The 12,937-nt window shown below is 47.9% G+C and overlaps 1 protein-coding gene across 1 annotated transcript in view; it reads right to left on the bottom strand.

Moving 5' to 3' along the window:
* Nucleotides 1-12,937, bottom strand: part of MCUB (mitochondrial calcium uniporter dominant negative subunit beta) — a 78,626-nt gene that overhangs the window by 6,857 nt on the left and 58,832 nt on the right. Inside the window, exons 2-4 of the mRNA XM_058666924.1 lie at nt 11,048-11,123; nt 10,049-10,219; nt 3,170-3,274 (exon numbers count right to left, since the gene is read on the bottom strand). Of these exons, the coding sequence (XP_058522907.1) occupies nt 3,170-3,274; nt 10,049-10,219; nt 11,048-11,123 (352 nt within the window). The remainder of the gene's footprint in view (nt 1-3,169; nt 3,275-10,048; nt 10,220-11,047; nt 11,124-12,937) is intronic.

Genomic DNA, 12,937 nt, shown 5'->3' with positions numbered 1-12,937 from the left:
AGAAAAGCAGTGAGCTGGGCCCTCACTGCTGATTCACTGTGGCATCAGCAAGCAGCTGGAACTAGAAATAGGATAACAGTTGAGCAAGATGAATCGATTGGCTAATCCTCCCCATTCAAGAGCAAGAATCCCATATGTATACTGGTTCGTGTCCCCACTGCTCCATTTCCCTTCCAGCTCCCTGCGTGTACCCTGGGAAAGCACCGAAGAATAGCCCAAAGGTTTGGGACTCTGTACCCACGTGTGAGACTCAGAAGAAGCTCCTGGCTCCTGCTTCAGATCAGCTCAGCTCTGGCTATTGTGACCATTGAGGGGTGAACCAGTAATGGAAGATCTTTTTGTCTGTGTCTCCCATCTGTAATTTGTCTTTCCAATAAAAATGAATAAATCTTTAAAAAGAAGGGGAAGGGAAGGGAGGGGAGGGGAGGGGAGGGAACTAGGAACTGAAAGAGGCACTGAGACATGGGAACTTAATCTTGACTGCCAGGCCAGATCCTTCCCTCATTTTCCACCTGGCCTTTTTCATCTTTCTTTTCTTTCCTTTCTTCCCCTTCTCTTCCCTTCCCTTTCCTTTCCTTTTTCCTTCCCTTTCAAGAGTTATTTATTTGGAAAGATAGATCAGATTTTTATGGAGAGAAGAGATACAGAGAAAAATCTTCCATTCACTGGTCCACTCCCCAAGTGGCCACCATCCAAAACTGAGCCTATCCAAAACTCTTCCAGGTCTCCCACATGGAATACAGACAGGAACTTGTGCTCACATGGGATCCTGATGCTTGCAAGGCGAGGATTTAGCCATTGATGCCACCCCCTACCCCAATGGTTTTCTAAGAGCATTTCCTTGCTTGCTTCATGGAATTCCCTCCCCCACTTAGCATCTATTGAAGATTCCTATTGATGATGTATATTCAAGCTGCAAAATGACAACTTCCCAACTCCAGCAACCTCCAACATTCACCAATCAGCACTCAGCATTCCACACGTCATTGCTGGTCTCCTATGAGTTAGCCATTGGCTGATTTTATCATCAGTCCACTAAGGCATGAACTCATCACTTCCTCTTCCCCTCAGCAGTCTGTGACTGTAGCTTCTCAGGACCCCAAGCCTCTGGAACTAAGCCACCCGAGCCATGCTCCCTGGCTCGCTGGGGGCACGCATACACCCGCCCAAGCAGCCCAACTCCAAGCTCTCATCAGCTACACCTCCAGGAGCCTCGCCAGGTTCTCACACTGAAGGTGTGAAGAGACCAAAGCCAAACACTGATACTGCTGTTGCTGCTGCTGCTGACAGCGGAGAGGAAGGGCAGTTGTTTTGAAATAGCTCTGCTTATATATCCCTATGAGCACAAGGAGACCATGTTACCCTTACCCCAAAGCCTAGTCTGACCTGAGGGAAGGATAGTCTGCTTCACGTCTTCCTGTCCTACGGTGGGGAGAGGAAGAAGCCTAGGAAATTCTTGTGAATGTTATAGGTGAGGGGTGCAGGACAAAACAGAACAAAACAAAACAAAACACCCCAGACATTAATCCTAAGATCAGAAATGCTTTCTGCCCTTGATACCTTGCCACCACATCATCTGTCCTATACAAAACAGATTCCACTTGAGAAAGAACTTCTAGGAAGGCCAGAAATAGCTCGAGAGATCAAAATAAGGACACTAAAGGAAAATGAAACCTCTGGCACTACAGCAAACATTAAACAGCCTAATTAATACTCAGATGAGCACAAATCTCACAGTAAAAGACCTGTTTACTTTACTTCAATTTCCTTTACTTGATATATTATGTCCAGCTCTTGGAGGGAAAAATTACACAAGGCAAGAGAAAAGAAAGTGTGAAAAGACACAGCAAGCATCAAAATCAGGCCCACTCATGACAAAGATTTTGGAATCATCTACTGGGCTATTAAATTAATCACGATTAAATGATACAGGTCATAATAGAAATGATAAGAAACAACCGAGAAGAATTACTAGATAGAGTCAGTGTAAAACATGAAGAATGTCATTATCAGACTAGACCCTGGGAAGGAAGAAATCAGTGAGCTGGGAGATAATGTGAGTCAAAAATTCCCAATGGAAAACCAAACAAATAATGGGGGTTGGGGAGGGAAGCTGACAAGATATCCAGGGCTATGCAGCAATTCCAAACGCATGCTACATGCAAAATAGGAATACTAGAATAAGAAAGAAAAGAACAGAGGATATTTGAATTCCAGCTCCCCATTTATGGCCTAGGGAAGCAGTGCAGGATGGCTCAAGTCCTTGGGCCCCTGTACCTTTGTGGGAGACCTGGAAGAAACTCCTGACTTGTGGTTTCGGATCTGCTCAGCTCCTACAGTTGAGGCCATTTAAGGAGTAAACCAGCAGGTGGAAGATCTCTCTCTCTCTCTCTCTCTCTCTCTCTCTCTCTATCCTTCTCTCTCTCTCTCTCTATCCTTCTCTCTGTAAATCTGCCTTTCAAATAAAAAGAAACCTTTTTAAAAACAAAAAAATGCCTTTTAAAAAGACTTAAGACTTCTAGTTTTCTGTGTGGCCTGACGAGGCACTTAGAAATCCTGTTGCTCTCATCCTGGTCTCCCATATGAGTAGCAGGGACCTGGGCTCCTGGTCCCTTAGTCACTGACTTCCCTGGCATGTTGTCAGTGGGATATATCAGAAGTAGAGCAGCCAGCATTCAAACAGGCCACCACTGCCAATGGCAGCTTATGCTGCTGCTACGCCACAATGCCAGTTCACTTCATCTTAACAGTAAGCGAAAAAGCTGAAGAAATTGAAAATCAGCAATTCTTTTTAGATCTCTAAGAAGAACTGAAGTCATATGGCAAACTGCTGCCTTTGAAGTTGAAGGGACAGGTGGATATAAGAGAACCATGACTTACAGAAGCAGAGACCCTGGGTGGGAACTTGAAAGTAGCCAGACCCAGGGTCTGAAAGCCTGTGCTTGCCACTGGCCAACTGCTGGGGGTTCAGTGAGCACACCTTTGAGATTTGACATCCTACCAGGTTCTCACAGAAAAAACGCTAGACAACCCCTTTCTGCTTCCAGCAACGGGAGGGTAAAAGGTAGCCCTTTTGGAATATGTCAATGAATTCTGTCCCTCACAAGGTCTGCTCTGCTCCCACTAAAAGCCCCACCGTGGCAGGTGGTTGGACAAGACGTGTTCTTACCTTTGTTAGGGCACTGCACATCATAAGCCACTTCATTGATGACAAGCTTAAAATCTTTCATGAGCAAAGTTCCCATCAAGGTGGAAGCTGGTATCTCACTGCCATCTGAAAGTGAAAACATAACGCCAAACTCATAAAACAACAAGAACCATGCTCCAATACACAGAAAATGACTAACATGGGGCTTAACAACACAGTATGGACACCTGCCTTTTAGGGGGCTCCCCCAGACTCCAACAGCATTCTTACTGAAGGGACCATTTTCTCTGGTTGTTCTGTCTCCTCTTTCCTTTTTATTTTCTAAGATGTATTTATTTATTTGAAAGACAGAATGACAGAGAGGCAGAGATCTTTAGCTATTTGTTTACTCTTCAAAAGCCTGCAATAGTTAGGGCTAGGCAAGGCAGAAGAGAGGAGCCAAGAATTCCATATGGGTCTCCCGCGTGGGTGACAAGAACTCAAGTGTTTGCATCCTAACATGATGAGCAGGAACTAGCAGGAAGCTGGATCGAACACCGGGGTGGGACTCGGTCCCAGGCACTCCTAACATGGGATGCAGATGTATAAAGTGGCAGGAGCCCCCTGCCCAGTGCTCCACCTCCCATATCACTGGACCAAATGGCAGAAGCAAGAGCCTCCTGTCCCATTCAACCAGCTGGGCTGGAGGGCAGGTTAATCCCCTAGCCAGACTGTCCCTGCAGAAGGGCATGCAAGTTGTCTCTTCCTTTGTTGAAATATAAAGGCCTGGTAATCTAACACAGATGATGGCCCAAGGAGTTGGCTCCATAACACCCACATGGAATACCTGGATGGAGCTCCTGCTCCTGGCTTTGCCAGACCCTGCTGTTAGGGCCTCTGGGAGGAACAAACCAGCAGATGAAAACCTGTCTTTTGTTTTCCGTTTCCAATAAGCAAATAAACTTTTTATTATTACAACTGTGTGATTTAATTCACAGAAGTAGATAGAAGCAGGAGATTCCAACAGCAATTTCAAATATTCTAGAATCATTTCGAAAGAAAAACCCCTCTTAGAACTTTTCTATTTCAATGTGATTGGCTCAGCTTCTTATATAGCCTAGGTATTCTTTTTGAACTAAACTTTACTTTCTTAACACCTGGGTTACATTGCAAAGTCAAGGCCTGGCACAGTCACCTTGCAGCTAAAGTCCTCACCTCGAACGTGTCAGGATCCCATATCGGCACCAGCTTATATTCTGGCGCTCTGCTTTTTTCCCAATTCACTGCTTGTAGCCTGGAAAAACAGTGGAGGACAGCCCAAAGCCTTGGGATCTTGCACCCACATGGGACAGCCAGAAGAGGCTCCTGGTTCCTGGTTTTGGATTGGCACAGCTCTGGCCATTGCAGCCACTTGCAGAGTGAATCACTGGATAGAAGAACTTCATCTATGTCTCTCCTCTCTGTGTATCTCACTTTCCAGTAAAAATAAATAAATCTCTTTAAAAAAAAGTAAACGTACTGCACAGTGATTCAAACACTGGAGCAGGGTGGGATTTTTCTACCATCTTTCCAAGCGACTATATATTACATGAAACCAAATCCAGGAAAATGCTGGAGGTCTATTTGCTCTTGACCATGTTGGCTATGTTCACTCAGAGCTGTTTTAGCCACAGTACCATTTGTTAACAGCAGGAATCCTGTTTCTAGAATCAGGAAGAACCTGGTTGCCCACCTCCTGTCTGGTTCCCCATAGTCCTTTTGTCCCAGAAGGCAGCAGTCAAGTCTGAGCCTGGGTCTGTTCCTGGAACTTGCCTGTTTGGGTTCCCATTCGTCAATGGAGGTGAGATGACTTTCCCAAGAACTGCCAAATAACTCAACCCACACAATGGGCAAACTATGACAAGCTCAGAATACTCATTTCAAGACCAAATTAAACACAGGCAGACTCCACCTGTGTGAGGCTGCCCACACAGTCTCTTAAAAAAAAGATCACCACACCTGACTTTCAAAGTGTCGTTTCAAAACATACATTTAAATAACTTCTAACCAGCTTCTTCAATCATCACTATTAAAAGAAATCAACTGAGTGTGGTTTTTCAGTGGAAATTCTACATTATCCTTTACATACATGTAAGAACACCAAAACATCAACCCAAAATATTTCTAAGGTGCTAATGATACATTTTTTGGTATATTCCTGGACCACTAGCAATTTAAACCCAACTATAGAGTTTTCAGTGCAGAAAACCTCCTTGCTCGAAGGCTCCTAGAGAAAGATTTTAGTTTCTAGTCTCTCTTCATGCTTTCTGTTTCAAAGTTACTGAGATCATTCTTAGAAATAAGCAGGCGAGGGGTTCGGGCCTTGGGATTCGGGGGCAACTGCCTCTCCTCACAGTGTGGTGGCTGTGGGGGGTGCCCCTGCCGGGTCGGACCCAATGCTGGGGGCTCACGCCAAAGACACTGCCGCAAGGCAGTGAACGAGTCCTCGGCCTCATCCAGGACCCGGGAGAGCTCATTCCTCAGGGTAGGTGCACCATGTGGGAACTTGGGAACTGGCTTAGAATTCCTAGCTCCACCCAGCTGCTAATATCTGGCAGCTAGGTGAGTTTGGGAGGGGTTCGGGCCTTGGGATTCGGGGACAACTGCCGCTCCTCACAGTGTGGCGGCTGTGGGGGGTGCCCCTGCCGGGTCGGACCCAATGCTGGGGGCTCACGCCAAAGACACTGCCGCAAGGCAGTGAGCGAGTCCTCGGCCTCATCCAGGACCCAAGAGAGCTCATTCCTCAGGGTAAGTGCACCATGTGGGAACTTGGGAACTGGCTTAAAATTCCTAGCTCCACCCAGCTGCTAATATCTGGCAGCTAGGTGAGTTTGGGAGGGGTTCGGGCCTTGGGATTCGGGGGCAACTGCCGCTCCTCACAGTGTGGCGGCTGTGGGGGGTGCCCCTGCCGGGTCGGACCCAATGCTGGGGGCTCACGCCAAAGACACTGCCGCAAGGCAGTGAACGAGTCCTCGGCCTCATCCAGGACCCGGGAGAGCTCATTCCTCAGGGTAGGTGCACCATGTGGGAACTTGGGAACTGGCTTAGAATTCCTAGCTCCACCCAGCTGCTAATATCTGGCAGCTAGGTGAGTTTGGGAGGGGTTCGGGCCTTGGGATTCGGGGACAACTGCCGCTCCTCACAGTGTGGCGGCTGTGGGGGGTGCCCCTGCCGGGTCGGACCCAATGCTGGGGGCTCACGCCAAAGACACTGCCGCAAGGCAGTGAGCGAGTCCTCGGCCTCATCCAGGACCCAAGAGAGCTCATTCCTCAGGGTAAGTGCACCATGTGGGAACTTGGGAACTGGCTTAAAATTCCTAGCTCCACCCAGCTGCTAATATCTGGCAGCTAGGTGAGTTTGGGAGGGGTTCGGGCCTTGGGATTCGGGGGCAACTGCCGCTCCTCACAGTGTGGCGGCTGTGGGGGGTGCCCCTGCCGGGTCGGACCCAATGCTGGGGGCTCACGCCAAAGACACTGCCGCAAGGCAGTGAACGAGTCCTCGGCCTCATCCAGGGCGGCCAGTGCACCATGTGGTGCCAGGCTTTGCCTGCTGGCCACCCGGCTGGGAAGCTCTGGGGTAATGGATGTCCGAATTGCTGCTTAGATAGCTCTAGGGTGACCCCACTGTTTCTGGCTTCTGAGTCAATCCTAAAGATTCCCAACGCCAGTAACTCTTCTTTTGGAGAACTTCTAATCACTCAATAATGCTGAGCTTTGAACACCTATAATGCAAAAGATAAACCCCGGATTGTCTAGCAAGATATTTTTTTGCCTGACATGATGTTGGTTCAGGAGACTGGTCACATTAGGCAGGTCCATAATTTTAACTAGCACTCTAGAACCTTATACTGGGGTGGACTCTGTGCAGGATGTGTGGGCCACACCCTGTAGAAAGTTTGGCCCCACTGGTAAACCTAAATTTTAGGTGGTTATGGACTAAGCTAGGTGTGACCAAGGAGCCTGCCATCAATCACAGGTAAAGGGATCCACCATAGACTGGACTGGGCAAGGCAGCAGCACCCAAATGTGCATCCTGAATAGGCTGTGGGGTGGGCCGGGCTGCAACATTCACCAGCTCATACAAGGCCAAATGGGAGGCCAGAGTACACCGGGCACTGGCCTAAAAACCAATGGCATGTATGTAAACTGGGTTTGGGAGTGGATCAAGTGAAGGTACTTGGGGAGCTCCCCTGGCGAGTCATAGCTCTCGCTGGTGAACATGCCGTCCAAATCTGGGGGTCAGACTAGCAGGGCATAGTAGCTCCAAAATGTGTAACTTGGTAATGGACCGTAATGTACTGGGCAGGACTGAACAAACCTTTGTTTACAAGCAAAACTAGAAACCAGCATGGAACACAGGTCATACCGAGCTAGGCTCTTGCACCTACTGGTCCCCAGAGCAACCACGGGCAGGTGCATGATTTACAGCTAGGAACAAGCCCAATCGGGGAGGTAACGGGACACCCTAACTAGGTTGAGGTTCCCACCAAGGGGCGTATGTGCTAGAATTGGAGCTGCGTTCTATCTAGGAAACAGTTGCAGTCACCCGAGGCACTAGTGTGGGCTGGGATTGGATGCACCAGGCCAGTTCAGATCCCAACACCATCTGGTGGCATGGAGAACCAAGGGGTAGATGTGAGACTGACTAGGCTGGGTCTCAACACCCTACTGAGCCATGCGTGAGCTGTATGTGGGTATGGACGAGCCATGGCTGGGCTGAAACATCCAACAACAAGAACCAGAATGGGGTGAAAGCCAGCCAGGAAAAGCCACTGTTCCTGCTAGGGCAGGAGGTGAACTGAGTTGGGTTGGCTCAAGGACCCCCTGGCATGCGCAAAACCTGCCTTTGGGAGGGGATCTGATGGAGGAGCCTGGGCAACTCCTCTGGCAGGACACAGTCCCTGCAGGTAAGCGCAAGAAGCATGATAGGAAACAGTCCAGAATAGGCCATGGAAAGTTTCCCACTGGCACACATTCAGCATGGGTCAGGAGCAGACCAGGCTGAATCAGTCCGTATCACCCACTGGCAAATCCGATCACCAGATCAGAGTGTGGGATGAGCCGGGTTTGGTCGCGACAAAACCAGTACACATTATGGAATGCCAGGGCGTGGTTGCCTGTACTGGATATGAATGCAGCACCCGACCAGCACACATGAGATCCAGGAAGGAAGGGAGGGGCAGAACTGGCGGGGGGATTAAGGGGCTGGTTCCCTCGCCGGACAGCTACTCCCAATGGAGAGCGTGGGCTGGGATGGAGACAGACTAGACTATGCAAGGCTACAACACCTGTGAGCTGCATGTGGACTAGATCAGGGAAAAGCCAGGCTGGGCTGATTATTCCTGCTGGTGCAAGCATAAATTAGAGTGGGTGAGGGATGTTTGGGAATAGCCGCAGAAGCTGGCACTGGGGACTAATTCTGTCAAGTCAAATCACAGAACCACCTAAAGAGTGCATAAACTGGGACAGAGAGACCTGGAAGGGAAAAAGTGGGTTCCCCCTTCTTGGGTCACTATTCCCGTGGGAGGGCATGAAGACTGGGACGGGGGCTGGGATGGCTAGATAGAGAGGCACTCAACAACACCCGTGAGGGCTGGATGGTTGAGTTGGTTAGATAGAACTAAGCTTTAATACCCATTGACACGTACAAGAGCCAAATGGGATGGGGGACAGACTGGTCTTCTGCTACACATACTGGCAAACCAGGGTAGGGGGCGGGCCTGGTGGGGGTTATTGTGGGTCGCCCCGACTAGGCTGCAGCTCCCACTGGTTTGTGTGAGGGCCGAGTGCGTGCTGGGCAGAACCAGACTGGACTGCAACACCCATTGGTTCCAGTGCAACTCGGGACTGAAAACAGAACCAACCCAGCAATTGCAACCACCAGCTGATCGTGGTGATGGACTGTGCCAGGCCCTGTGCTTGCTAGAGCATACAAGAAACTGGTCTGGGAATACCTCAAAGTTTCTTTGGAGATCTCCCTAATCGAACTGCTGGACTCAGAACTCTAATCAAGAAAAGACAGAAGACAGAGCAGATCAATCATTCATCTCAGCTATATGTTGGCAGCGATATATGGGGCAAACGGAGACTTTATGATGGACCATATCAATCAGTGGACGACCTCATCGAGCGAAACTGGCAGCGATTCATAACCGGAAAACTATTAACACCACTCGAGCACATATCTCAGAGCATGCCCCACATACGGGACTCGGGGTGGGCGGGAAACCGGGTGGGGCTTCCCCCTCAATATCCCCCTTTACCTCAGATACAAGATGGAAACAATGTGGACATAATAGTATTACCCACTTCCCTATCCCCCTGAACCTTTTTTTTTCTTTTCTTTTTCTTTCTTTAACTGTAATTAACTATGTAAAGATTGTCAACAACACAATAAAATAGATTATAAAAAAAAAAAGCAAAGATTAAAAAAAAAAAAAGAAATAAGCAGGCTAAACATCAATGATTGTTTAACCTTTTTCAAGTCACTGATTTAATATTTATTTACTGAGTACATGTCCTCATGCAAGCACCATTAGTTCAACCCCTCTCAGTTCTAGATTAGCAGTGAGGGGCTCCTAGAAGCATAGGAGGGCAGGCCCTGCCAACCTAGTGAAGGAAAGAAAGAATATTTTCAGCCTAAGTTTATGAAGTAACTGAAACTTACATTCCTTTGATCATTTATTCAATGGAACTATTTTTTAAACAAACAAACAAAAAAAACTACTACTGGTGTGTAAGAGCTGAGTTCTCAGGAAAGGCCAGCCATTTATCGTGTAATATATCAAAGAATCAATTTCTTTCTAGAAAAGTCAAGACCCAACTCAGAAGTAGAGAAGAAGAGAGAAGGCCAGGAGACCGAGCAGCGAGCCCCCCTGCGCACCTGCAGCAATCACGGCTGCAGCCGTGACACCCTTGTCTTCGCTCTGCAGGTCCTGAAGGAATGAGCCCACTGTGGACAGCACCGGCTGGACCACAAACTGACAGCGCTCTTTCCGGGATGGCAGAGTAAGTGTGATCAAGGGAAGACCATGTCGATAATGAACTGTTACTTCTGGGAAAAAAAAAAAAAAAAGGATGGGGCGGTGGACACATTACAGAAACAGGTAACGTTAACTGAAGACTTTAACATCTAAGGATTCTCCAAGAAATGCTCATACAGAGAAGTCACAAGCCCCTGAATGCCAACACGGATGTGCGGGGCTTATACGGAGGCTGCATCACCCTCCCGCCGATGAATTCACCACATCCAGAACGCCCCATCACAACTTGCACCATGCCTGTATAACTTCACCTGCCTAAGGTCTTCCCAGCTATGCTTGGTTCTGACTCATCCCCAGCTCCTCTGGCCGCCAGAATGGCAGCTTGCCAAAAACACTTCACATTCTCTGGGAGCAGCAGATACAGGAACTGACCTTCACCAACGGGTGAGACAGACGACAGTAGGAGAATGCAAGTATAACGATCTGTTTTGCTTACCACTCATCCTGGTGTGGGCTAAGCTGCTGCGCACTCCATCTACATTCCATATGAGTGTGCTAGTCAAATCTCAGCTGCTCTGTTTCCAATTCTCTTTGCTAATATTTCTGGGAAGGCAGCAGTTGCTAGTCCAAGAGTGTGGGCCCCTGCCACCCACATGGGAGAGCAAGGTGGAGTTCCTGGCCCCTGACTTAAGACTGGCCCATCTGGAGACTGAACTAGTAGACTGAAGATTTCTCATTCTTCCCGAGTCTGCCCCTTCCCCAGCTCCCTGAAATCTCCACCTCTTACTACCCGTCACTGCTTTTCAGAAAAATAACTCTCTGAAAATAAACAGAAAAAACCCACCCTCACATACCTCTATCTGAAAGAACAAAAATTAAGATGCGATACAAACGCTTACCATCAGGTGGCACCACTGTACTATAAAGGTGTGACTGCTGGTATTTCAGATTTCCACACAGCTTCACATACAAAACCTGTAAGAAAGATGGGTTTCTGTTTGTATAAAGCAGGAAAGCTGAAACTAATGGTTTCCATCAGAAGATTCTCCTTAACCTTGTACAACAAGCATGATGGAACACACAACTTCCCACACACACACTCAGAATGGGGGGGTGTGGTACACATGCCCTTAGGGAAGTTGGTGGCCCCTTTCTGGTTGTCCTAAGGCCTCCTCCTCTCTGCTTGCATTCAACACATTGCAACAGGACTGTTCAAACAGAGCTGCGGGGACTCATGGAAAGCCTCAAGCTCTGTGAGAATTTTAAAATTTGCTTTCTCCCCATAGGGGCTCCTTTAAGCAAAAGGGCACAAGATACCTATGTTGTCAACGCTGTGTCTCAAGAAGGGCTCCTAGGCCAGCAACAGGGTCTGAGGCTCACTCAGGGTCGCTGGATCAGCTGCATCCAAACACGATCCAGAAGGGCCTCCCCATGTACATGAGGGGTTTGTTAAGCACCACCCTGGGATAATATTATATCCTGGGGTGACTTAAGTTGACATTAACTAAACAAAACAAGAACTTCAGCTCCTCAGTAACGTTTGCCATTCTGGCTGTTTAGCTGCTCTGCGTGTCCAGCAATTACCGTCAACAGAAATGGAGCATCATCACAGAATTTTCTGCTGGGCAGGCCTGCCGAGTCCAAAACAAGGTGTCCTTACTCTAAAACACTTCATTAGATCTTGCATTGGAGCCTGTGCTTATAACCACATTGGTAAGGAATGAAGATCAGCACTGGCTATTGTGGAAAAAAAAGTCACCACTGTGTGAACTACGGCAATTTTTTTTTTTAAGATTTTATTATTATTAGAAAGCCGGATATACAGAGAGGAGGAGAGACAGAGAGGAAGATCTTCCACCCGATGTTTCACTCCCCAAGTGAGCCTCAACGGGCCGACGCGCGCCGATCCGATGCCGGAAACCAGGAACCTCTTCCAGGTCTCCCATGCGGGTGCAGGGTCCCAAATCCTTGGGCCGTCCTTGACTGCCTTCCCAGGCCACAAGCAGGGAGCTGGATGGGAAGTGGAGCTGCCGGGATTAGAACCGGCGCCCATATGGGGTCCTGGCGCGTTCAAGGCGAGGACTTTAGCCGCTAGGCCACGTTGCCGGCCCCAGCAATTTTTTTTTTTTTAAAAGGCACTGACGAATTCATCCTTAGGCATTTGGAACTTGAACTTAACACCAAAGAATTAACAACACAGTTACAACCTTGTGGTTACTTTATATCAATTTAATGTATCACCTACCAACAGCTTAGTAAGCAAGATTTTTACATGCCAATTCTGCAATGAGGAATTCCTCCTAAATTCTTTTTTTTTTTTTTAAATAACTAAAGTAATCACTGGTCAAAAGTGTTCACTATTACAGAAAAAGATTCTTTTGATTCAAATGATGTTTTATTATGTTCAAAATCAAACTAATTTCATCAGTAAATGAAACAAAATATTCAAATAAGCATTTCCGTTATTAAACACAACATAAGCAATTTTCACAAATCATGTCACATTAACATCATTCATTAGATGTTCATTTCTACAAATATGAGAATAAAAAGTTGTTTATTTTATTGTTTCAAACTCAGATATTCAGAGAGGAGGAGGAGAGGAAGATCTCCTGTCCCATGATTCACTCAAGTGACCACAATGGCCAGTGCTGCCTCAATCCGAAGCCAGGAGCTAGGAACTTCCTCCAGGTCTCCCACACGGGTTCAGGGTCCCAAGGCTTTGGGCTATCATTGACTGCTTTCCCAGGCCACAAGCAGGGAGCTGGATGGGAAGTGGAGCTGCCGGG

The sequence above is a fragment of the Ochotona princeps genome, chromosome 7, assembly GCF_030435755.1.
Source record: "Ochotona princeps isolate mOchPri1 chromosome 7, mOchPri1.hap1, whole genome shotgun sequence".
NCBI lineage: Eukaryota > Metazoa > Chordata > Mammalia > Lagomorpha > Ochotonidae > Ochotona > Ochotona princeps.
Note: the sequence above shows the minus strand (reverse complement) of the source record. Positions and strands in the feature narration are given on the sequence as shown.